Raw genomic sequence first — 27,523 nt, 5'->3', positions numbered from 1 at the left:
ACTATAAGGTGCTGCTTGCATCAGCAGCACTGCTTTTGTTGCATGCTTAAATTGGATAGTGTAGCTGAAGGATATTTTCCTCACCACAAACTTGCTTTCAGCTGTAAACTGAAAATGGGTAATTAGGCATGGGACAGCGACTGCTCATGTTGGAAGCATTCAATAAGAAATTTATACAGGGCTCTGCTTTATAAACCTATCATGCATCAGCAGTTTCTACAAAGAGTTGTTCCAGCTTGTGTTCTTTACTTTTTCACCTGCCTGGGGAAAAAATGGAAGTGGCCGTATTGCTAACACCTTTAATATTTACTAGGCATAAACTAAAACCGTCTTCTGATGCATAAAGGTTTTGCTCCCTCAGTATGCATCCAGAGTTCAGTTAAAAATCGTTTGACTGACTAACAACCATCTCCCTTCTTGAATCTTTTCATCAGTCACCAGATTAAAATAGCTAGGATTAATAGGGTTGTCTGCTCCTCAGAACCAATTTCAATTGATACTTAACTGCCATGACAGTGAATGAAAAAGGATCTTTATTCCGCATGAATGCACAGCTGTAGTATAAAATTTCCAGAGAAACTTTGATACAGTTGGACAGATTTAGTTATAAACACATAAGCTTATTGGGAGCTAATAAAATACCTGAGCCTGAATGTCTCTATTTTGTTTTTTGTCTTGCTTCAAATTTTGTGTTCAGAATTCTCCGTTGAGAAAAATCTGTAGTTGTTGTAACCAGAAAATATTATCTAATACAGTTTCTTAGCAGATTATAAATGGAATTGTAGTCTGTTCAAAAGAATTAAATAGCTTTGGGGAGTACAGCTATCTTGAAATTCTTCTGGTCTCTGTATTTCTACTTGGCAAAGTACAAATTACTGCTTTTCTTCTAATTTTTTTTTTGCTGTTTCTGTCTCTCACAAAAGAAGTTGATGATAGAATCATAGAATCACAGAATGTGTTGGGTTGGAAGGGACCTTTAAAGGTCATCTATTCCAACCGCCCTGCAGTAAGCAGGGACATCTTCAACTAGATCAGGTTGCTCAGAGCCTCATCCAGCCTGGCCTTGGATGTCTCCAGGGATGGGGCCTCCACCATCTCTCTGGGCAACCTGTTCCAGTGTCTCACCACCCTCATTGTAAAGAACTTCTTCCTAATGTCTAATCTAAACCTACCCTGCTCTGGTTTAAAACCATTCCCCTTCATGCTATCGCTCCATGCCCTTGCAACAGCCCCTCCCCAGCTTTCTTGTAGCCCCCCTGCAGGTACTGGAAGGCGGCTATAAGGTCTCCCCAGAGCCTGCTCTTCTCCAGGCTGAACAACCCCAGCTCTCTCAGCCTGTCTTCATAGGAGAGGTGCTCCAGCCCTTTGATCATCTTTGTGGCCCTCCTCTGGATGTGCTCCAACAGGTCCATGTCTTCTTGTGCTGAGGGCTCCGGAGCTGGACACAGTCCTCCCTGTGGGGTCTCACGAGAGCAGAGTAGAGGGGAAGCATCACCTCTCTGGATCTGCTGGCCACGGTCCTTTTGATGCACCCAGGATGCGATTGGCCTTCTGGGCTGCAAGCACACATTGTTGGCTCATGTCCAGCTTTCCATCCACCAGTACCCCCAAGTCCTTTTCTGCAGGGCTGCTCTCTATCACGTCATCCCCCAGCCTGTATTGGTAACGATAAATTATCTGTGTAAGCAGTGAATCTGACTATACAATGTAGTCAGTGCATATGGTTTTACCCCTTATTTTTAATAATTACGGTAGTCATAGTGTTACTTTCAAGCAAAGCAGATGAAGCATAAAAACCAAGCAGATAAAGCAGTTAATTTACTGTATGCAAATGCCACTCAGTACTCACTGAGATGCTGTATTAGGAAAAGAAAAAGTAGTTAGTTTGCTGTGCTCTCAGGGTGCTTGTATCCCTGCCTCTTTTACTGAGACTTTGACTTACATACCTAAAATTCAAAATTTCGCCACTTAGTAATGGCCCTTGAATGGAATGGCAGTGGACTTGGTTATCCAGACAAATATGTTTCAATTGAGGGATATTCTTTTTCCATTATTATAAATGATGCTGGAAGAAAAGCCAAAAAAAGTCTGCCTGGCCTTAACTGGCCCGGTCTTTTGGGAAGTTGCATGCTGACTCTTACAGAGCGGGCAGTCTCATTTACTCATAGCGCGGGCGTGCATGCAGACAGGGAAGGGGAGAGGCAGGCAGACTTACAGGACTGGCGACCTGGTTCTTTCTAACTAGACTGGAGAAAATGGTGCAGAAGTCAACAAGAGGCAGTGACTATCTCACCTCACCCATCTTCCCATAGCCCAGAGGAAATCCTGTGCCTGCGCCTGGCTTCCTAGCACAGCTGTCCTGCTTCACGTGAGACATCCAGCACAGCTTCGCGGAAGAGCATGCTTCACGGAAGAGGGGAAGCAGACTTCTTGCCTGGCAGTGGTGTAGAATGTTATAGGAAAGTGCATGGGCTAGAAGAATTTCTTGTAGCCCAGTGAACAGCACTAGTTGCTTTTGTATTAACACCCCGAGTTCCTTAAAAGGATACTGTAATAGTGACACCTGCATTAACGTTCTGGTGGTGGAAGCAATACTAACGGTTGCAGATATCTACGGTACAGCCCAGTCATCTAGATCAGGGACTTTGCTCTTGGGGACTTCAATTTAGATTAATGTGTTATCAAGGAGTTTCAATACCTCTAATTTAATATGCTTTGTGTAGTGGCTAAACTTAGAAATTAATTTCAGCTATTGTTAGGAAAGGAATGACAATACAGAATGTTCTATATTTGTTCCTAAAATGGAATTCATGTTGGGAAATAATATGTGCATTGTCTCATTCCCAAATGATTAAACATATGCTTCTGGATTCCATAATGAACACATTATCATACAAAGTATCTCATTTACATGGGTTTTTTTAAACATTTAACTAGTACTTGGGGACACAGCTATTAATCTCTTTTAAATAGAAAACTTTTGAACTAAAATTCAGTCTGCCTGTAAGCAGTATACTTTTAGATCCACACATGGATATTTTCCTATTGATTGTGGATCAGTTGTTTTAGCGCGTCTATTTCTCTTCCTTTCCTTTTTTTTTTTTTTTTTTTTGTCCTAAGAGGTGTGAATGACGTTAGTCATTCACACATTTATCACCACTCAGCTGGTCAGCACAAGGTTTTACACGTGGACCTTCAGACATTGCAACATTGCAATGCATCTCCTCAGCCACAGAGACTGTGCAGGCCACCGTAACCTGCCCATCTGCTCCCTAGAATTTCTATTAATTTAAAGGTTTCTATCCATAGCTGCAAAGTCTGCAGAGCCCTGGGCCCAGAATAACCAAAAACTGCCTAAACTGAAGGGGGGAAGATGGCGATTGAGAGCTATGCTCTTGTAGTGCAGTCATACTCCGCAACAGGGGTGGAGCACGTCAAATTTTGCAAGAATCTGGTCCAAGACTAAAATTAATATCCCTCCCCAAAAGAATGTGTCATTAATCTTGTCACCTCTCAGTTCAGATGGAATGCACATTTTTTTGTTGGTCTATCTTCTCTAACACAAATGTGTATGTTTTGTATCATCAGACTAACATTGAATTCTGTTGAAGTGCTTTTAGATACTTTAAGTCAAAGAGCACTGCAATGTTCCTGCATGCTTTAAAGGAAACTCTTCAGGCAGGTAAACCCCATAAAGAACCAAGCCATGTGTCATCAAAATATTAAGCTATTAAAAAATTGTTGGGTCATTGTTTACCTCACGGAAAAGGAAATTATTTTATTTTTCCACATCATCTGATGACAGCATAACCCCAAAAAAGACAAAGAAACATGCTTTCTGACATCTTTCCGGGTACCTGTTCTGCAAGTGTGTTAAATTTGGCTTGGATATCAAAAGTGTCTCCCACGAGGAGTTCATCTGGAAGCCCCTTGTGGTCGCAGCGTTGCTTTCCATTGCACAGATGTGTGAGGCAAGGATACCCCTTTAGGCTCTGCAACTTAACGTAGCTTAATTGTATAGCTAGAGAAGCCAGATAGCAGTGTGAGCTCCTGGCAGGCCAGGGAAGACACACGATTTGGCTTTGCACTAACAGCTCTAGTCCTTGATTCAAAAGAGTAAGAATCTGGTTATAATCTGTGAAGGCTACCTAGTGCCTTTGCTTGTAAAATTAGTTGGGATAAACTGGAAATGGTGCACGTAAGCATGCTCAGTTGGCATTTGTGATAACTGAAACTTGTGACGGCAGCCCAAACACGGACTGCCTGGGGACATGTTTGGACAGAGCGGTGGGGGAATTGGTCACCGTCCATCTGAAGTGGTTTAGCGCTGAGAGCAAGGATGTTTACACATGCTGAGAATGGGTGTGCTCTGCCTTTGAGACCAAGTCTACGTTAATCAAAAGAGCATTCTTCACTGACTGTCATACCTCATGAGGTGGGTCCTCATTATGGATTCTCTGCTTTTGGTGGAAATGATCTGGACGAGGGGACTGAGTGCAGCCTTAGTAAGTTTACAGTTGACACCAAGTTGGGTGGGAGTGTCAACCTGCTTGAGGGTAGAAAGGCTCTGCAGAGGGACCTGGACAGGCTGGATCGATGGGCCGAGGCCAATGGTATGAGGCTCAACAAGGCCAAGTGCCGGGTCCTGCACTTGGGTCACAACAGCCCCACGCAACACTACAGGCTTGGGGAAGAGTGGCTGGAGAGCTGCCTGGTGGAGAAGGACCTGGGAGTGTTAGTGGACAGCCGGCTGATTATGAGCCAGCAGTGTGCCCAGGTGGCCAAGAAGGCCAACAGCATCCTGGCCTGTATCAGGAACAGTGTGGTGAGTGGCACTAGGGAAGTGATTGTCCCCATGTACTTGGCACTGGTGAGTCCCCACCTCGAGTACTGTGTTCGGTTTTGGGCCCCTCACTACAAGAAAGACGTTAAGGTGCTGGAGTGGGTCCAGAGAAGGGCAACAAAGCTGGTGAGGGGTCTGGAGAATAAGTCATGAGGAGTGGGTGAGGGAGCTGGGGTCGTTTAGCCTGGAGAAGAGGAGGCTGAGGGGAGACCTTATCGCTCTCTACAACTACCTGAAAGGAGGGTGTAGAGAGGTGGGGGTCGGTCTCTTCTCCCAAGTAGCAGACGATAGGACAAGAGGAAATGTCCTCAAGTTGCACCAGGGGAGGTTTAGGATGGATATTAGGAGAAATTCCTACACCAAAAGGGTTATCAAGCATTGGAAGAGTCTGCGCAGGGAAGTGGTGGAGTCGCCATCCCTGGAGGTATGCAAAAGACAGGTGGACAGAGTGCTTAGCAATATGGTTTAGTGATAGTTTTTGTCAGAGTTATGTTGATGGTTGAACTAGATGATCTGAAAGGTCCCTTCCAACCTAGGCAATTCTATGGTTCTATGATTTTTAAAATAGGGCATGACAGGGAGGCAGGGCCTGAATTCTTATAAGGGACTGTCCCCCACTGTGTCTAGAAGCTGCCTTTCCCAGCTGCCAGCAGGGCACTGGTCAGGCAGCCTCAGGCTTCGCAGAGCCACAGTGTCTGCTTCCAGATTACCTTTAGCCCACTTGGCTGGAAACCATTTTTATTCTGTACCTCCTCATGAATTGATGCAGAACTGCAGGCAACACATTGAAAGCTGAGGACGTCCATGAAGTTACATCTTCCTTGCTAGAGGCACTGACGGTACAGCATAGCAATTCATGGCATTAGTTGTAGTTAAAAAACAACTAATCCCCAGGTAATGGGAATGCTGGATGTTGTTGAATGCTGGATATAAGCTGTCTATTGCTTCGAAGATGCTCCATCAGATTTCTTCTCAGGTATTGTTGATTATACCCTCTGTAGGAAAAAAACCTGCAGAGTTTACCCTGTCTGTATCAGACCTGATGTAGTCTTGAGTCCTACCTCTTAAGAAAGTGCCTTGCAAAACATTAAAAACTTCAGTACGCATTGACACGATTAAAGCTGATTCACCATAAAAAGGATACATTGTTCATTCTGGTGTGCACTTGAGGCTGTCTGGGCTTTGACAAAAAAGACTGCTTTTGGAGATCTGGATCTCCTGGTCCCAGTAGCCTGCCTGTTCACAGTTCTTTGGATTAGCTGTACCTGGCAGGATTAATTTCATAATGGACACAACATTTAAACCTTCTTCCTAGAGCTGAGTTGTAGGATATATCCCAACATCTTGGAGACTCTCAAAATGACAAAAAGCTGGATGCTTTTGAGCAATGTTTGAGGCTAGACTGCTTAGATTGAGGTCTAGATTGGCTCCAGGGGTAGAAGCCTGGCGTGATGAACCAACTGACCTAGCAGATGAAAAATAAAGCGCATTTCAGAGAAGTGGTCTCAGAAAAATTTGCAAAGATTTAGTCCTACCTTTGCAAAGATTTGGGACATCACTAGCAGACAGAAGCTAAGGTATTGTTCTCCCTGACCCTTCTCTCTTTTCAGCCCCTCTTCTTAACTGTAAAAAAAAAATATCCAAAATATGTATTATTTTTACAATTTCTATTGAAACAAGACATTGCACAGCAAATACCATCTCCCACGAAGCAAGTAAGAGAACAAGGAGCGTATTACAGATTTTAATCATGATGAATGCTTTCCAGTCATGCCTCAGGCAAATTCTGCAATGAAAGGTGGTAAGAATCTAGAGACAGTAAGTCTATTAACATTTTAGGTGAGTTTTGAAAATCAGTTAGGTACATTATTCCGAAAATCCTGTCTCACTCTGTGATAAGTTTCTTCTCAGTGGCACGTGTTGCTACTTGCTGCAGTATCAGGTCCTGTGTCAGAAGCTCAGTGGGGAGCTACAGGATTAGGTAGCTCTGTGCCCGTGACTCAGTGTTTGCAGCATCAGGCTTCCATGTTAACAGTCTGTTAAGGAATAAGGACTAAATGCTGTGTTATCTGATCTTGCTTTAAAAGGAATAATTGCATAATTCATCAGTTCATGGTGCTTTTGAAAAGTGTACGAGGTGTTAATATTACTGTAGGAAAATAAGCCTATGTTTCTAATATGTACACACATATTAGTTCGTATAGACTTGTGTGGCATCAGAGCTTGGTCTTTGGGATTCTTTGTGGGAATCAGTGGACTGGAACATGTCTGAGTTCCCCAGTTGAGTTACATGTCCCTGCCCCATCCTGTGCTTGTGTGAAGATGAGACTCAGAACATCACCGTCCTTTCTCCACTCTGTGCCTCTGCTTTCTGTAAAGCACATGCGCTCCTGCGCTGACGCCACCAGGTACACCAGAATACAAACTTTCACTCAATTTAGATAGTAGCTCTGTGACTCAAAGCTACCAGTCTGGTACTTTTTAGAGCTCCAGGATTAGGTTACCATTTCATTCTCATTGCCAAGAGAGACATTCCAAATGTAAGTTATTCTTTTACCTAAGCTTAGGAGGGTGAGGTGTTGGAAATATTAACAGAGCTCTCATTATCGTCTAACAAAGATTTGTCATGTCAGTACTAATTTATACAGTTCAGCAGCAAAAGCTCCTAATCATTCTGTGGACAAAAAGGAATTATGTACTAACATGTACTTTAATTTAATAGCATTAACTCTAGGAAAAGCAATTTTTTGAAATTTTACCCTTAAGCTGTAGTCTCTGTGGTCTCCTATTGCATATTCTGTTTTAAAGCACAGTACTGTTTTGTAGTTTTAAAATACACTTAACTCTCACTAACATAGTGTTTGGATATCTGCCAAGTCCACTTTGGAATTTCAACTGATAAAGAGGGTAGCCAGCAAGTAGGTGCATATTTGTTATAAATCCAGGGATAGGCTTTGTCATCTTAGATAAGATGAGACAGGTATTGTTTGTATGTCTTCTTCTAGCTTAGAACTAGAGAAACATGAATAGAAGAAAAAAACTTTTTCTGTCACAGACTTAGTTTTTGAAAGGTTATCTTAAACTTAATTTTTCAGTCTGTTTTCAAGGCAACACTGATTTTAATATGGAGTAACTGAATTGGAAGCATTAAATTGCGTAATCATGGGTTCAGTTTTAAAAATTACATCAGCAAACTTACTTCTTGCATTTCTCAAGTCTTCTTTAAACATGTAAGCAAAAACCACAAAAAGCAAATTAGAATCTTGCTGCAGTGAGAAATATGTGGATTCTTGTCTGTTTCTTCATGGAAAACTTTGCATTCTGGCATAAATAGTTTGGGTTTGAATTTCAAATAAGCGTACATGAATGTTTGACTTTTGACTTTCAAAAAAGCATATAGCAATGTTTATGCATCAGTCTTCACAGTAATCTGAAGTGTTTAAACTTTAGAAGGATGGATCTTGTGGGTATTTAAATATTCTTTGCCTGCAGTTAAATGATAAAAGTTCAATAAGTACAGTTTGCATATGGCTTGAAAAGGTTTTTTTCTAGATTCACTCATACATAACTCATATCGCTGGCATTTAGTGAATTGTAGCTGGCAGTAGAAATGAGGAATGTTACCTCTTCAACTATAAAATAACTGTGTCACATATGCAGTAAGCATGAAACACACAGTGGACTAATGGGACTTGTTATTGATGATGCTGAAAGCTAAATAACCATTAGTATTAAATCTTATGAATAGACTCTTGTCTTTCATCTTACCTCTTCAACCAGATAAAAGACACAGAGGCTATTTAGATGTCATAAGAATAGTTTGTTGAAATCCCTCCGGACTTACAAAAAAAAAAAATCTCTCTTCATGTTGCTCAGTGTTTTGTTGCGTTCAAAGAAATGCCAGTATGCTAGTGCTGAAAGAAGAATAGAACAGAAATCCAGCATTATGTGTGGTTTTAGGCTTGTTAAAGATGCTGTTGAGTTGAAATAACATGCATCCTTTTCTGCAGAATCTTTTAATCAGATTTAAAAAATATATGGAAAAGTCGCTAACATTGAAAACTTGCAAGAAGCCTTGTAAGACTATATTATAATAGAGCACTGTGAATGTTTGTATTTTTCTAGTTTTTTTTCTTAGACTATCATGAATTTTTTTTGAACGGCTGTAACAATTTAGATATATCTGAATAAAAACTTTTTTACAAAGATGTTAACTTCATTTAAAGCCTCTATTCACCTAAGCATAAAGTTTTTTAAAGATTTAACTAGCAATCTCTCAATTCTAATAATAAAATACACAGAAGGTGGTTGTAAATTGTACCCATCTTTCATGCAGAGTATTTAGAAGCAGAACATATAATGCAATGTTACCAGTTGATGTGGAAGAGTTAGTCAGGTCTGAGATCCTGTGTGATAGCTTTGGGAATGGTAATTAAATTGCAAGTGTGTCTTGTGAAATTCTAGTTCAAACGAGTATTTCCAGATTTGTCGTTAATAGATGTTAATAATCATGCAATGCATAATAATTAATCATGCAATTTTTTGGTTTATAGGGAGCAGAACTGGAAAGCTGTGGTGTTAATACCATGTTGCTGGTACACTTCTTTGGAAAAGAAGGAAAGGAAAAACTTCGCTACTCTGAGTTTTTCAGGTACTTTTTCAGCTAGGCGAGCCTAACAGCAACCAGTCCTGTTCTGTCCCCTCTGCTTTGCACCAACACTGGCATTAATCTGACCTACACTGAGCTGATTGAGAAAATCAAGCAGGTAATGAAGCAGGAGATTATTCATGATTTTGCATGAATAAATTTTGAGGTTAGCTCCTGGGGTCTGCTGTCTGCAGGAGGAGTTGAGCACCGTGATACTCCAAAGCAGCAATGGGCCTGGAGGCCATGAGGCTTGAGACTACCGTTCTTGGCAGCTGTTTGGTGGCATACCTTAAGACAATATGAATTCCTGAATATTTTTCTTGATCAAATCACGAAAAAAGTGACTGCTAATCAATTAAAAACTTTTCTGAGCTGAGACACCTCCCTCCCCATTGCAACTGTCATGGTAGGCTGCAGGCAACCTCTCTGCTTGCTTCAAATTCCAGCTTCTTTTGAAACTTTACCTGTGCCTTTTCCTTTACCCTTTGAAATACTTTTGCAATGGGAGTATGCAGATACTTCATGGCACTTATGTCAGAACTGAGAATTGAGCCAAACGGTAAACACCAATTCAGACTGAAACTGCCGTGGAATACCGAATGGCCATTACTCCTGGAAACGTAGCGCTGTATTCCCGTCTGTTTCACCGTAAGCTTTGCAAAATCAGAATTTAGTAGAAAGTTCTAAGACTGGTGTAGGGAATCGTTCAGTTTATACATCATATACATGTCAGAAAGATGGTGTGATCCTTGCCTGCATCAGGGCATGAAGTTCTGCTGTGGTGGCTTTCGACTTGAAACCCCAACCGGGTATCAGCTGTTAGTGTTTTAATTGGATGAGATTCTTTCTTCCAATGTTTATTTCAATCAGTAATGATGGCCACCACCTACACAGAACTCCACACACACCTCCACCAAGTTCTGTGAACTTGGGCCCAGAATCCAAATGCAGTCTTTCTTTGAGATAAATGGAAGTTAGTGCCTAAATACCTGTGTGGACCTTGACACACGTCTTGCAGCACAACATGAAGAGAAGATTATCTACATCAGTTTTACCTTTTCTACAAAAATAATTAGTCATTTACAGACTGCAAAAATAAATTGGGATAATATGTTTTACTTCAGTTTATGTTCAGAAGCAGAGAATCTGTGTACGCCCTCGTAAAAAAGAATGTTGTTGCAATCAGTAGAGGTTTGGGAAAGCCAGAGTAGAAAAGGAAGAACAGCAATTTTTCTAACACTAAAAAGTGTTCAGCTCCACTGGCTCTGGCACACACCAGTCTTCAAATAAACAACCTTTCTCTTTTGAAGACCTTGACTCAATAGGAATTTAAGTGAGTAAAATAAGTTTAAGATGCCTCCAGCTCCCTTTTCTATAAATACCGTAGATCCTCTCAATGAAACAAAAGGCAGAGAGCACCAGTAAAAGGTTGTGTTTGCACATACAGTGTAAACTGAAAAGCTTCAGGTTTTAGATAAAATCCTGCATTGACCCAATGAGGCATGACATTGATGAAACTATGTACCTAGTACATTCAGAACGCGTAGGTTAAAGACCTTTGCCTACCACACAGATAGAGGCCTGTAATCAAAATCAAACTCCCACATCTTGCTCTTAAAATTTGTGGGATAAGTGTAAGGTTTAATGCAGGTAATTTTTCAACAGTGGCAGTTATGTTTCGTGGAGCTGGAATGTGGCTCTTTATCACTGCGTAGACACTCCATCTCAGTTGCAACATGACAGTGAAGTTTGTTTAACACACAGAAAGGTGAATAAAAGGATCGCTGTCTTTTTAACCTGTGTGAAGATATCACCTTTCACATGATTTTATTTGCAAGTAAATCAAGCACATCATTTCTGGGTTCCTATTGTTCAGAGAAAATGGGATTTCTATCTGATGGCCTCTCATAACATTTTACCTTACGCGGGAAGCTATTGTTGGCTGTTTGATCAAAGTGCCACGCTGTTTTTACAAGAGATGACTGATGAGCTGTACAGACATAGATCATTGTCAAAAGCAGAAAATAATGATGGTAAATGCTTTTATCATTTTCCAAGTTCTTGCCTAGAAAGCTTTTCCATTGATCGGTGTAGTACCTAGTAGAAAGTAAGGGTGATTAGGCTTGATTAGGAGACACTAAAACTTGTCACATTAGTTAAATACACAGATATTGCTGTGCTTGAGTCCTTGAAACTTAAAAAAAAAAGTCAGGAATGCTTTCTTTGTGAAATTTCACTGTACTTAGATGGGAATTCAGAAAGCTGAGACTAGTTTTCTCACTTCATTACTTACATGTATTTTCCTCATGCTTCCTTCTTTTCAGTTTGGCTGACATGAAAAAATTCTTTTGTAAGTGTGCAACCATCTGTATCTACATGTGCACCAATGTTGTCCAACCCTTTTAGCCCACGGTCCAAACATTTAAAGAATGTCAGACAGCCTCAGTCAATATAGATCAGGGCAATGAATTTGCCATGTTCTCCTTTCTTTGCATTCAGATGGCACAAAGAAAATGGAAACTGTCTACATCTCTTCAGGCAGTGTGGAGCTGATGTAAGCCAGCTCTTGTGCCCCCCTTCCTACTGCCCCGAACACAGGAGGCACACTGATATAAGGAGGGACAATGGTTAAGCATGCTGTGCTCATCTGTCTTCACCTGGTGCATGGTTCTTGAGAAACCATAGGTAGGTGATACACACAAGGACAATCCTCAGGCTGTTTTTTACCAGACATAAAGAATGAGACCATGAAACAGAATATCAGATCAGTTTTCACCTTTTCTTGGGCTGCTGGAAGCATCGAAGTAAAGAAGTGGCCTTTTCATAGGTATTTTATGACACCAGGCAAGCTCTTTTCTCACTGTCCTCTAGAACATAGTCAAAACAGCAACCAAAGCTGCTCCTTTTTGTTCTCTGCTGAGCAGCAGTGGTGAGACTCCCACTTCATTTTTCAGCTTAGAAGTAGTGGAAGCAATCCAGGATGCACACCATCCTATGTCTTTCCCATAGTATCAAGGTGGTTTCAGAGATCTTAAGGTAGGACTCATGAACACATGTTCAGCTTCAGACTGCTATGTGATTTCTTGCCAGTTGTATTGTCCTTAACATAAGGACAACATGATAATTATTAATAATAAGTCACAACTTCAAAAGCAACAGCTTGTTTCCCTGACAAAAGTTAGGAGATTTAAATCTAAATTATTCTGGAGTATGTTTATGTACATCACTATAAAGGTGTTGCCTCCTAGTCAAACACAGCTGGAATTCTCTGTATCATTTTAAGAAAATATAAGACAATCTGCAGCAAGCCTAAAGTCCTGTAACAAAGAAAGGTTTAATACAAGAAGCTGTAACCAGGTGAGACTTTCTTCTCAGAAGACCTGAACAGGTTTCTGTTTCAGATGACCACCACTCAGGTTACACCTCAGCAACAATGTCATCTTCTAATACCAGGACCCATCTTAGAGAATGTCAAATTTCAAACATGAAGCCAGAAGTTCTCTGGGATTACAGGCTTTTTATTCTTTTGCATGGGTTTCCCCTGTTTTTTGGGACAAATAATTTTTGGTCTTTTCTACCCAAAAAATGTTTCAGCTGTGCTTTAGTTTCCAGCTATATCGTATGTACTATTTTTTATTCTGAGTAGAAAACTGTTTCATTTTCTAGGTATAGCAAATATTTCTTCTTGACAGCCACTGGTTTTTTTCCCTGAAAAAAGTCTGTTACTGATCTTGTTTAAGTATGTCTAATCCCAAATAAAAGAGAAGACAGTAATTCACTCCCTAAACAGTTTACGACTGCTATGATTTTTTTCTGTAATCTGTCCCCAAGCAAGCTTAAATCTCTCACCATGTCCTTGAAGGAAAAAAAAGTGCAGAGAGTATGAAAAGAATATTCAAAAAATTTTCTGATCTTTGTATTTTTTTCTGGGGTGACTTACAAAAAAATACTCTCTGGTATGGTTAAACAATGGGCATCTTTTAATAATATAAGGAATATTAACATTTCAAATCCAGTTTATGGCATTTTCTTACCTCATTTGTTGTTTCCAAACTTCTCATCATTTTTTTGCACCAGAATTTTGCACCAGAAATATTCTTTAATCATGGTTTCTTTTTTATTTTCTGCTTTAGCTTGAAGGTCATAAAGTGCATAACCATACACAAAACATGCCTTTTCCCTACCTGTCCTGTTTCTTTACTTCAGTATTTCGAATTCCTTGGTACGTTTCATTTGAAACCTTTCATTTAAGAAGCCAGAATGATGCAGGCTGAACCACGCTGCCAGTCCTGACGTTTGTCTGGTGCCGTTCTGTTTTTGTGCCAGCGCGTGGATGCAGAATCTCTTTCGGGTAGCATCGTCAGCCAGCAGCGCTTGTGCTGTGATGGTAGCTCGTACGTTTTCAGTGATTTTCATCTAGGGATTTGGAAGTGCTTTGCAGAAGTAGAGCATGGTTGCCTCTTTATTTGTGTCTATCCCTACGCTTGTATCTATCTATGTGTGTACATGAATATAGAGCCCTAATACACATAGACCTTACATCGCATGCAACCAGGATCAGAGAGTGAGGAAGTGGAGATGGGAACAAAATCTGGCTTCATGATTGTATATTCCTATTGTAGGGGAATCAGAATATTTCCCAAATATTTACTAAAGGTGTTGAGAAGAACCTCTGTTTCTTCCTTTCCTGTCTACTTAGCAAAGGAATAGCGTGATTAGTTTCTACAGAATGCTTATAAATGAAAGTGATTCGTTTTGTTTGGTTTGGAAACATTGAGGACCATAAATCAAAGAGGGTTTTGCTTGTAATTCTGAAAATCATGAGATTGATTGATTTAGAAAAGATGAGAAGTCTTGCAGCTTGCAAAACTGAATTTACAAGTGCAAATCTAAATGTTCTCTAAACGTTAATGGTCAAGCCCTTATTAGACGTTCTGTATTCTGTTTCGAAAGTCAGATTGCAAAAGGCAACCTTGCAGCTTGTTTGCAACAGTCTTTTGGTGCAGAGAGGGTTGTCAAGTCTTCAAAAGGACTTCCGTGTCCAAAGAGCTGAAGCAGAGTACAAATGCCAGGGTGGTATATCCACCACTATCTTTGTTGTTAAGATTCCTTCCTATAAATCAGTGCGACAAGAACTGGTCAGTTCTGTATTAGAGTGTTAAGGCTCTGAACAGACTTTCAGTTCAGGTCAAGAGGTACAGGAAGGAAAACTTTCCCTAACTTTTCCTTTTGTGTTTCATTCTACGGCTTTGTGTGGCATAAGGAGTACAACGCTAGCACTTCATTGCAACATCTCAGGTTGGAGGGGGAATGGCTGCATTCCTGGGGTCTCCCCACTTTTATTACATTTTCACTTCTATTATAGCTGAGTTGCCAAAAAGTCTTGAGAGACTCCCTCCTTCTATAGTAGAACACATTACAAAATGAGGGATAAATCCTGATAAGGTTTCTGGGTACCGTTGTAACACGATAACGAATTTGGCCATTGGCCTTCAACGTGGGTGTTTTATAGAGCGTGGATAAAACAGGCTATTTTAAAGAAAGTGCTGTCTGTTCCTAGCCTTTCCCTCATCTTATAAATTTATGATTTACCTTTTCTTTTTGTTATTTGGAAACTTAGCGTTTGCTTTTATTTTCAAGCTACTATAGCATAAGAGTATTCCCAGTGTAATTATTTTTGAATTCTAGAGCACATCTACAATCAGAATCCAGTTCCCATAGTTGAATTCTGGCTCCCTTCAAAGTCCCCAGCCAAGCTCCCCCTGACTTTGGGAGAGGAGGAGTTTCATTCCTGGGCTTGTTTTTCCTAATATTTGAGAAATTGTTAAGGAATTTCCAGCTGAAACTCATCGCACTGTGATCCAGAAGATACAAAAGCAAGTATCCCTAGTGGTGTCTTGGCATTTAAGTATCAAGTCTTACTTCTAACTAGAAAGTTATTTTTAATAACTTTTAATAACTTCACTTAAAAAAAAAAACTCATTAGGATTTTTAACTCTCACATCTGGGAATAAGAGTGACCTAGAATGCTGATGCGATGATTCATAGTATTTTAATTTTTGTAATATGGGAGGCTATCACATATAAATTTTAAATTACACATTTCAGCTGCTCCTCTCAGTAGCATTTGGTATGGCAGGAAATCTTCCCACTCCGGCTTGCCAGGAGCAAGCCTACAAGTTGAAATGAAATATCCGTTAATTTTTTTGTACCTGAATAAGTAATTCCCGCTCCCCTCCCTAATCTGCGTAGTGCAGCAAGATGCACGGCTCTTGTGCCATGGGAAGGGTGCAGTGTCGTTGCCCCAGAGCAACTGGAGAGGGCAAGAACCCAGGCCTGAGAAAAGGCAGTGGAAAACACACAGCGGGGCTGGGGAAATAAAAAGCTTCATTCGCTGCCCAACTTGAAGAGGGTGCAGAAGCAACATGTCAAAAATGCCACCACCAAACCCTTCACTTTCCTCTTTGGCTTTGCTGCACCTTTCAGCTGGCTGGTGTGTGTGGCGGGTGAGGTGGGCCACCCATTCTTTCCTCAGCACGTAGAAACGCTTTGTCTTTCAGCTGTCCTGCCTTTACTGGGTATGGCTAGAGGGCAGGTCACTGAGGGTTTTCTGCTCAAGGACATGCAGTGTTTAGAAAAGATGGAAGAATATGTAGTTTGTAATCACCTGTGGCTACTGACCAGTACAGAAAATGACTGAGAGTTAGCTCCCCAAGACAAATAACTCAAACTTTCAGTAACAGGCCTTAAGTCTGTTGCAAAACGTGTCCACCTTTCATAGGTTAAAAGCCAAGAAAATAAAATACATGGTATCTCATTTCCCTACATCCACATTCCAGGCATGTTTCTGAAAGTGACCTCATTTTCAGCAGCTTCTCCTCCCCCAGACCAGACGTTACATGGGTTAGAAAGGACAGTGGAAGATGCAGTTGCTGTTCTGCTTGGGCTCTGCTGTGACTTCCATCCAAGCACAAACCACACACCCCAGATACCATCTACTCCTTGCCACTGATGGCTACTCCCAAAATGCAGCCAAGTGGCCCTAGTCGGTCTCTGCTGGACTGACTCCATGCCTGGTCTACATGCCTTGTCCATGATGGTCTCTCTCTCCTATGCCAGGATCTGGGGAGGCTTTTGTAAGTGGTGGAGCAGGACTGCTTCTGCTAGCCCACACTGGCCACTTTCCCTGGCACATGCTGACTGCTGGGCTGGCCAGAGGCAGCAGCCACCTCACGGGTTACAAGGACATCTGAAAAATGCAGAGTGGTTTGCAAGGTGTGCAAGTACTGACTCTCGCTGGTCTGTAAGACAAGGGGCCTCCCCTTCACGCTGGTGGCACAAACAGGTCCTTTGGTATTTCATTCCCTTGTGAGAGGGAGAGTCGGGGAACTTCAAAGTGAGACAGGTCTTAAGGTGGACTGTGGAGGAATATACCTCAGTGTTTGACTATGTTGTGGAAGCCTTGTAACACCCTTTACTGGACCAGAAAAACGCCCACATAAAATGTGAGAGCATATCATACCCCTCCTCAGTATTACCCTAATAAAACTCTAGCCTGAAACTTAAAATCACTTCCACTGCCAGGCTTTCATTTACCTGCATGTCCTGAGCCATGAAGAATTTGTTGGCCCCTCATTTGCATGTGCAGCTCTAATTATTAGAGGAAGAAATACAAGAGCGAGCTTATGCTGCAACAGCAGTCTTCAGCTAAGCCCTTATAGACTTCACAGAGCTTCAAGCTACTAATTGTCCAAGTGATCTCATTAAAGAACTAAAGATAGCTGTGCGGACTAAAACGCTGTAATTTCAGGGGAAAGCACTCAAACCCAGTGAGGCCGTGCAAACACTGATGAGCAAATGAGCCTCTACTGATATTTGCTACATAGACCCTTAGCTGTCCTCTTCTCCAACTAATTGCTTTGTCCCAATGTAGGAGTATTTCATTCTCTCCTGTCAATAATTTTGCAACTCAATAAAGCCGGGTTCTTTCAGAGTACTAAGGGGATTCTGGCAGGCATCACTGTGTTTTTGGCCTTTATTTACATTTTAAAATTATCACTTGTTTTTGGATTGCCCCATTTCTGAAGTGGAAATTACCAAATGGATTGCACAGTATTGTCTCCTACTTTCTCAAAATTCCTATCAGGCCAGAAGAAATTATAATGGCCATGTAGACCTAATTGGGGAAACTCAAAAGCTACAAATCTGCTTACAGTTTTATCTCTCTACTAGTTGTTACTTGCTTCTCCTGCTACTTTATTTTTCTTCCTAAAAGAATGGGCGTCTCCTAAAAACCTTGACGTTCACCCTTTCCTTTTTCAGACAGCTCACTTCTTACCTTCCCAAACACCTGCAACATCGTTTTCTGTGTTCTTCCAAACTCTGTACGTGTCAGTTGTAATCCTCTCTAATCCATCCTGTAGTGAGTGCAGAACTGATTTGCCAAACCCCTCTTCGCAGTTATAATCTTTTACACTTTTAGTCATCTTTTCCTGCAGCGATGATTTCAAGTTTCCTCTTTTCTTTCACCTTCGTGATTATTAGGGTCTCATCTTTCTGGGCACTTTCCAACCTTGTCATTCCTCTCTTTATTAATATGAAATTTCATAAATCATGTGTCAGGCCTTTAGTTACTATGTCCTTTTTCATTCATTCATTCATTATAATACTGACTTACCAATCATTTTATCTCATTATCTGCACATTTTTGAACATTTGTAAAAGCTATATGCCAGGTAGGTGTGTAAATTATCTTAGCAGCAGCAATCTATGAATGCAGACTTAGAGAGCACCCTACTGGTGTCCTTGTTGAAATGCAGTCTTGGAAACAAATTGCTTGCACAGGTAAAATCAAACCATTTTGATTTTAAAAAAATTTTAAACAATTATGTTGATAGTATCTGTGATTAAGAGTTATTGTCTACCACATTTAGTAGCTAACGTAGTGGTAATGATAGAGTGATACAAGTATTGGCTGTTGGATAATATCTGTTTACGCTTACAGATTCATGGAAAATCTGCAAACAGAAGTCCAAGAAATGGAATTCGTAAAGTTTTCAAAAGGTTTGAGTGTCATGAGAAAAGAAGACTTTGCAGAATGGTTACTGTACTTCACCGATGAGGAAAACAATGAGATTTATTGGCAGAATGTGAAAGACAGAATTGAGGCAGGAGAGGTTGGTACATAAAGTGCGCTTTGTTTTGCTTTCTCGTTTGTACGTGCGGGTTTTCATTTGAATATAAGTATCTAATGATATAACTAATTTCCAAGTGAATTATTGCAGCTTTTGAATTTTTTGCAAATAAGAACAACATTAATGTGCCAACTGAGAACTACAAATACTGATGATGAGTAGGCAATCATACCTAAGCACTAGGTCCCGCTACATTTAATGAAATAGATCTACTGGTGTTTGAATGTATCACTCATTATGTATCATCTGAATTCTGTGATACTCTAGAATATCAGTTTGGAAGAATTCAAGACTTTTTGCAAGTTTACAAACAACCTGGAAGACTTTTCTATTGCCATGCAGATGTTTACTGTAGCCAATCGTCCTGTTAAACGGGGTAAGTGATGCACACCTTTCGTATGTATTTTTTTAAACAAGAAAAAATGCATTTTTTTACAGAATTACTGTAAATAAGTTATCGCAAAGTAGCACTATGGGATAGCGCTATGAAGTCCAAAAATAGAATACTGCTCTTTATTCTGAATTAATTCTATTTCTTGAAGAAATAATAGTATAAAGTTCCCAAAATGTTTTGATTTGTAAGGTCTGATGTGCTATCATATGCTGAACCGCTCACAGCAGACTAAACCATAGAATCATAGAGTAGTTTGGGTTAGAAGGGGCCTCTAAAGATCATCTAGTCCAACCCCCTGCTGCCATGGGCAGGGACATCTTCCAGTAGTTGCTCAAAGCCCCATCCAACCTGACCTTGAACACTTCCAGGGATGGGGCATCCACAACTTCTCTGGGCAACCTGTTCCAGTGTCTCACCATCCTCATTGTAAAAAGTTTCTTCCTTATGTCCAGTCTAAATCTATTCTCTTTCAGTTTGAAACCGTTTTGCCTTGTCCTGTGTCGTGGGCCACATCCTGTCACTACAGGCCTTGGTAAAAAGTCTCTCCATCTTTCTTATTAGCCCGCTTTATATATTGAAAAGCCACAATAAGGTCTCCCTGGAGCCTTCTGCAGGCTGAACGACCCCAGCTCTCTCAGCCTGTCCTCATAGGAGAGGTGCTCCAGCCCTCTGATCATTTTTGTGACCCTCCTCTGGACCCCCTCCAACAGTCTTTCCTGTCCTTCCTGTGTTGAGGACTCAGAGCTGGACGCAGTACTCCAGGTGGGGTCTCACCAGAGCAGAGTAGAGGGGCAGAATCACCTTCCTCAACCTGCTGGCCACGCTGCTTTTGATACAGCTCAGGATACCACTGGCTTTTTGGGCTGCAAGCACACATTGCCGGCACATGCCCAGTGTTTCATCCACCAGTATCCCCAAGTCATTCTCCATAGGGCTGCTCTCAGTCCAATCTAAATTCTAGATTAGGAAGGATTTATTGAAACGATACAGGCTTTAGTAGCAGTTCATGGTAACAAAGCTTTTTCCTCATAATAAAACTAGTTTTCTGAGGAAACTAAACAATAGAAATTTCTTCTTTTGCAGGGTCTTTAGCGACTTGCTGTGTTTTACTTATGCCTCCAAAACACATTCTCCATGTACTCATGTAGCATTACGCAATCATGGCTAAGAAAAACAAACGATGTAATAAAGTGGTTTTTAAAATAAAGACTCGGAGGAGGGAAGTTGCTTCTTTCCCATATAGTAGAAATAGGAGCAATGCAACAAAAGTTTCATGGACATGCAAATGCTGTTTGTTATAATCCTGAGGTTGTTACTTACTTACTATACTTGAAAGGTAGCTCTCATAAGTTATTTGAAAATAGTAATGTAAAAAGTTCCTAAGGAAATTTGATGAGACACTGACATTCATGGAAATAAATATTTGATGGGCTCATGGGGAAAAGGTGAGAGAGATGTGAGAAGACAGGAAGAGAATTCACTGTTCCTGAGAGAGAAATGTTTGGATGGGGTTTGAACCAAAGAAGGACAAAAGTGTGGGGGAGGTTACAACTTGGGACTTTCATCACTAGCTAGTCCAGCCTTCAGGAGGAGTTTCATTTCCACAGCCTCTCTGTATGGCTGTTCTAGTGCTTCACCACTCTCATCCATCTTTTCTGTGTCAAACCCTTGCTGCAACTTACAATGATTGTATCTTACCTCCGTGCACCTTTGAGAAAAACGTGTCTCTCTTCTGTATAACCCCTTTCAGGTGGTTGAAGGCTGCAGCAAGATGCCCCCTTACACTTCTGTTTTCCCTACCTCCCTCCCCTTCTTTTCTTCCATATGCTCCAGTTCCCAGCTGGGTTCGTGGCCCTCCTCTGTCTGCTTTGACAGCATCTTTCTTTATGGGGAGACAGATTTTATTTGCACAAGGTATAGAAAGAGCAGAAGGAAAGAGGACGAATTAACGGTGAAATAATATAAGTGATATATGAGAGCTTAGCTCGCTTCTCTATTAAGTATCACATTTTTAAGAGCCAAAGGATGATGAGGCCAACAGTTGGTGTTGACTCTGGTAATGTTTCCTTGTAAAAACTCGTTCCGAACCAACAGGCAGTTGTGACTGTTTATGCACGGAACCATACTGTGATCGAAAACAGTCAGCCTCTGAGGTAACTCACGGATATTACATGTATATGTGTCTAATCCTTTCCTGAATCTCACTCAGTTCTTTGTCTTGCTGTTTGCATGTGTGCGCATGTGTGTATTCACACACATATGAATATTCATCTAAAAATCAGAGAGTCCTTTAGTCCTTCCTTTTATTCTAGATGTTTTTTCCTTCTAAGTTAGCAGCTCATCTTTTCTTTCCGATAAGGTGGCTGTTGTTGGTTTGAAGATTATTATGCTCCACCATTTTAGAAGATTTTTCTCCTTCATGTTCTGTTCCAAAAAGTGCAGTACCATCTCTGGACTTTTATTTAGCTTTAAGAGCTGAAATAGTTAACATCTTTTTAATGACAAATCAAGACTCTACTATAGGCATCCCAATTTTGTGTCCTTTTCAAATCACAGTATATCCTTTTATGGAAGGATTTTCAACTTAATTATATTTAAACGAACTGTAAATTAATCAACTGCATTTATACAGGAACTGTTCAAAGAGGCAAAGATGAGAGCTAAGTCAGGAGTGCACTTTCCTCTAGTAAGCTTCAAAACTAATCATAATTATAACATGATTTATAAACAGCACTGATTTATCAAAACAGAACCACATCATTACTGTTATTTATGACTTAGTTGGACAACTTGCTATAATAATCTACAACACTGCTACACGTTAATAACCCCCAGTCCCTCCTTGAAATACACACTTCCGTGATGCCTGCAAAAATCCATCCAAATCATGTGTTGTGATTGTGCTTGCTATAATAAACAATAATAATTTCACTCACTATCTGCTGTTTTACAGCAACCCCACACCTTTCCTCATCTTCCTTGAGTCAGAACTTCTCATTCTTTACATCACAAGACCAGAAGCGGGGGTAGTAGGTATTACTGTAATGCGCGCGGTAGTGTAAAGAGAGAAGGCCAAAAAACTGAAGAGAAAAATACATCTCCAGAGAGGTATGACAGCTTTTTCTGCCAGAAATCCTCATAAACTCTTCCATCGTAATTTAAGAGAAGGTACGCTACTTCTTTAAAAAGCAGAACTACAGGCATATAAAGCCACATGCTGTCAAGAGTGCATTGAGCATTGATGGTCTGCGTACAGAGGTGCTGAGGGCATTGTTGGTTGAGGTGGAGCCAGTCGTAAAATACTGTTCTCTGAGGAGAAGATTTTTCTTGCAGAATGAATTGGCATGAGACTGGTTCAAGATAAAACGGTAGTATTTTTATGAGACTGTAGTGAGGTACTTACCATCCATCTGGACAGGTATCAGCCAAAAGTATGTAAGTTTTCAGCATGCAGCTATTTCTAGCAAAAATTACCACCCTTACTGTTGCTTGAGAAGTAGTGCATTTCAAAAGTTTATCATACAATTAATAGTGTTGTGAAAGATAAAGCAAGCTCAACAACACATGAACTGAGCCTCCTAATAGTTTACTAGTTCACACATCCCAAATCCTCCAGTTAGGATACCCATGAGACATCGTAAATTGTACAAAATCCTGCTATTTATGTGCTTTCTGATTTCTTTACAAGTTCACGTCACCTGTGGTGTAATATTATGTCTTTCCTAGCTGAGTTCAAGAGAGCAGTGAAGGTGGCAACAGGACAGGAGCTCTCAGATAATGTTTTGGATACCATCTTCAAGATTTTCGATCTAGACGGAGATGACTGCCTCAGCCACAGCGAGTTTCTTGGAGTCGTGAGGAACCGAATTCATCGAGGTTTGAGGGTAACAAGCTAACATTATTTTTTTAAAATACCACACGTGATTGGTACAGCTATCTTGTTAACACCTGTAGAAACAGAAGTAGAGATAGTGAATAGAGAGAAGTTATATTTTAAACTGAAGATTCCATACTGCTTAGGAATCTGGGGAGGAGTGCAGCCACCAAAAACTTGTTATTATACATATGAACTATGGGAGCAGCAGCATTGCATTACATATTATATTTACACAGTCTGGGAATAAGAGTCTTTTTTGTGTAGGTGCTAAATGTACTTGTACTTTATTAACAGGTACCGCAACAGCAAGGCATTCAAGGTTACTGGAAGTGTGTGAAAAGAGAAAGCATTAAAGGAGCCAAAGAAGTATGGAAGCAAACTGGGAAAAGTCCTTTTTAAAGCAGTTCGTTGTTCTTTTGCTATAAATGTTATTTAGTAGGGTTTGTCTGTCCTGTTTACATAATAGCTGAATCAAAAATACTCTTGTTTTTTTCACTATAGTTAAACTTTAGTTAACCCAGATTGTAATGCAATAATTTTGTATCGTTCTAGTGCAATCAGTTTTGTTTACAGAACTGTTATCACTTTTGACCTCCATACAGAAGTACTCTTGTTCTAGGGAACAGTGTTGTTTACTCCTCTGTGGAGTCTGACCCTGCGCCGCAGCATACGCAGTACGCGGGATTTAATAGTGGCCACTGGCAGGAACGTCACACCAATATCATCTCCTGTTGGAAGAGTGGACATCATCTCACTCAGCCACTAACACAGCAGTTCTCTTTCCCTGACAAGGGTAGAGGTCCAAAAGGCGAAACCACTTGCACAATCCATGCAAATCAAGTTGTCCTAGATCAAAAAGGAAAATTCACATGGTTCGTGCCCTCATTTCTGTGAACTGCTCGTGTGCGAGTTCCTGGTGGATGATTCCACGAGATCCTGTATGGATGCCTGGTTTGTCTACCTTCACCATGATAATATTAAACTGGAAATACAAGACTCTTGATACAGGCTTTAAAAGTTGTACATTGATTTGTTGATTGTGCATTGAGTCTCTTAGACCTCTTCGAAAAATAGTATAATGACAAGCAAAAACCTTCATTTTATCATAAACGGCAGTAGCTACAATTTGGGTCATAACTATTTTGCTTTAATTGTATTGCAGAAGGTGAATGTGTAACAAATAGTTGCTTTATCTTGCTAAAGGTTGTGAGTTGTGACAGGGAATGCTGCAGTATCTCAGGAACTTAAGGTTATAGTAAGTGTTGGGGGTATAAGAAGTCCAATGAAAAGGTAAATAAAAATGTTTATTACTCCAAAATGCAAAGTTAGGTGTAAGATCTGAAACAGTAAACCAAGAAACAGATCAAAATTAATATTTAGCAATTATAGATGAACATTTTTTAACTGCACCATAGTGTGCATGTGTGTATGCACAGGTATGCATGTTACGTGTTTTTTCTTTCTTACAACCTTAGGAGTCAATAGTCCCAGGTCCACATCAGTCTTCCTGGTTGCCCACTATAAATAGGAGATAGACTTATCTGTAAAGCTCTCAAGGTTCTTCCTCTTTTCCTCTCCCAGTCGTCTGACTTGACTTGGCTGGGGTGAAAGCTTAACTTTTCAAGACAGGTTCATGATAACAGACTCAAAAGGTGGACTGGGGAAATTCTCAAGAAAAACAAACAAGAAATCTCACCGCTCTGTGAGGAAGTATCCGTCCCTTTTAAGCATGACACTAGCTGTGTTATTCTCAAAGTTGGATATAAGCTCAACAGGTGGTGTTTTGTTGTAATTTCTTCGGGGTTTAGTGCGGGGAGCCTTGAGAAGAAGGAAACTTCCATGATAGTGGATAACACTCATATGAGGAACAGGAGAGACTGTGTTAGGAAACCATAAAGACGGTACCACCTAAGCAGTACTGAGATTACAGAGAATCTGTTTGGTATGTCAGGAGCCATCAAGCGGGCTTGTGCTGATGAGGAGTCCTCCCACCCGAGCCTTGGCAGGGTGGTCTTGTAGGGAAGTAGAGTGAGAAGCTAGCAAAGCAGCAGCGTGTGCCTGCCTGCTGCTCTTCCCTCCGCGGTCTTCACTGGGAGCTTTAATTTAAATTGTGTTAAAGAGAAAATGTTTGTATTGTTGTCATCTGTGGACATGCACCCAGAGTCGCCCAGCAGAACAAGAGCATGTGGGCGTCCTGAGACTCTAGAAAATCAGGCACTGGTGACCACCAAGGGTCCCTTTACTTAGAATCATAGAATCACAGAATCTTCATGGCTGGAAAGGACCTTTGAAATCATCGAGTCCAACCAACCAACCTACAATCGCTGCCACTAGAGCATGCCCTGAACCGCCAAATCTAGACGTTTCTTAAACACGTCTAGGGATGGTGACTCAACCACCTCCCTGGGCAGGCTGTTCCAGTGCCTGGCCAGTGCTGACTTCCCCAGGAAACTATCAGAATGAAATAAAATGTAGTAAACGCCTCAGCCTCCCCCCCTCAAACTGAACTCACAGTTTGAGCAGCAGGCAATTGGATAGCTGGTTTGCTTTGTGCGTTTGGAAGTCGCTTGCGTCTTCTAGTGACAAGAGCTACGAGCAAGAGATAGCTAACGGGAGCAAACGTGGGGCGGTGGGACTGGCATCAAAGTACCGCAGCCGGCTTCGCGTCACCAAATAGCGAAGGACTCAATCGCGCAAGGCACATATGTGTTCACCCAAAGTGTGCTTTGTTCCAGCTCTGGCTTTAAATGCAAGGCTGCCTCTTACTTGTTGCTGTTAAAATTTTGGCAAATTGTTTTTACTTTGGAATGGAGATTATTCTTTAACATTTTATGCTGTGTGATGTTAATAGGTTTATAACGTTCTTTATTGCTTTTGTGGTTTCTTTTGTTTACGAATGACTTGCTTCTTACAAGCTGTTTGGTTTTCTTTTGGAAAAAATCAATTCATTTAGCTTTAGTGTATCTAGAAGTTACAAGCAATTCCTCATTGCTCATTTGTATCTGGGTTCGTGCAATCGGCAGTATCTGCTTTCGGCAGCAAATTACTAAAAATGGGATTTCAAGTTTTTTTTTTTTTTAACAAAAGCTTTGGTGTCAAGTTCAGAGGAAAAAGAAAACAGATATGCTTAATTTTAGATGAACTTTGTGTCTATATGTTAAAAAAAAATTAAATGATTGATTAGGAATTAAAATACAGCTGCAAAACATTTTCAGAAGAAGTTATCCTGAAAGTACAGCCAGGAGGGAGCTCCTTTGAAGGCCAGGGAAGACTTGTCCATCAGGCTTGAAGAATCAGACTCTGCGTTTAATCTGTAGCCTATTTTTGTCTTAACTTAAAGGCTTTACGAAACAGTCTTAAAATAATTTCTCATATCAAATATCTTAGATTGAAAGAGCTGTTTACGTAAGTGTTTAGATTGACCTTGTCTTTTAAGGAATACATAGTAGCTTTAGCATTACATGTTGTATTTCTTTTTGGTAACTTTATGGTATTTGCAATCTGTCTGTCAGCATTACTCATCACAATTTAGTTAAAAGTTTATGCCAACTGCCAATCTATCAGTTAAACTTATTAATTATGACTTTTATAATGTTAGGAACCCTTCCTAAAGGGTTCCCAAATCTTCCTAAACAGAAATATATATAAAAACTAAATAAAATTGAATTTTTAAAAAATTTCCAACATTGCGTCTGAATGTTATGTGGAATAAAGATGAATATGTTGCACATTGCAGAAGTCTCAAAAATTGATTTAACATATTTCAAAGGGATACATAAGAGCGAGTACAAGTCATTTATAACATAAAACTCATTTACAGATTTGTAGTTGTATCCCCATAACAACACTTGTAAAAAGTAAAATGTAAAATTTTTGCAATGTAGAAGTTCTTTCAGTTTGTTTAGTTTAAGATAATTGTTTCAGAACGTTTATTCTTCATTTCTAAAAGAAGCAAAGGCAAAAATGCAGTGTGATATACTATAACTAAGAGAAACTCATTGGTATTTTTTAGAAATTAATGTTGGTGTCTCAATGTGTGCAAGCCTCCTTCTAAAAGCAAAACTCCCTCTGGAGTCAAACTAAGTTGGTATGTTTTAAAAAAATACGCAACAATGAGGAGTACATATTCTGCATATAAGAACTGAAAAAGAAAAGTTTTATCGTGATATTACATGACTATCCTCCAGTTCATTGTCTGCTTTCAGGGTTCAGACAGGTTGCCACCCATCGTGCCTGCAAACATGCCAGTGCCTGATCTGAACTCGAGTGTCGTCAGGGTGTGTTGGCTTGTCTGTTGAGCCAGGTGTTATTAAAAGGGTGAACAGTATGGTCCTTCCTAATTTCAAGCTGTCGGTGGAGAATACATAAAGTTTTTTTATAATTTTAGGAATTATAAATGTTTTGTCTCTGGACTCCAAGGTGTCTCAGAGCTGGTGGAATTTTGGGTGTAGAAATCAGACCGTGTCTCGGCTCTGATGAGTTTACAGATTACACTTGAGTTATCTAGAAAGCAGAGATGAGATAATACGAAGAACAAGTCAGGCCATGGATTATGGTTTCATGGCAC

At 40.4% G+C, this 27,523-nt stretch overlaps 1 protein-coding gene across 1 annotated transcript in view; it reads left to right on the top strand.

Annotated features, from left to right (window-relative positions):
- The window catches only part of MICU2 (mitochondrial calcium uptake 2), a 151,548-nt gene extending 126,424 nt beyond the window's left edge, over positions 1–25,124 (top strand). The window contains exons 8-12 of the mRNA XM_054180987.1: positions 9,397–9,494; positions 18,496–18,667; positions 18,953–19,061; positions 22,806–22,963; positions 23,251–25,124. Of these exons, the coding sequence (XP_054036962.1) occupies positions 9,397–9,494; positions 18,496–18,667; positions 18,953–19,061; positions 22,806–22,963; positions 23,251–23,355 (642 nt within the window). The 3' untranslated portion in view covers positions 23,356–25,124. The remainder of the gene's footprint in view (positions 1–9,396; positions 9,495–18,495; positions 18,668–18,952; positions 19,062–22,805; positions 22,964–23,250) is intronic.
- Positions 25,125–27,523: the final 2,399 nt, after the last annotated feature.

Source organism: Rissa tridactyla, chromosome 1 (genome assembly GCF_028500815.1).
Source record: "Rissa tridactyla isolate bRisTri1 chromosome 1, bRisTri1.patW.cur.20221130, whole genome shotgun sequence".
Taxonomy (NCBI): Eukaryota; Metazoa; Chordata; class Aves; order Charadriiformes; family Laridae; genus Rissa; species Rissa tridactyla.
This window is presented reverse-complemented; position numbering and strand designations above follow the sequence as displayed.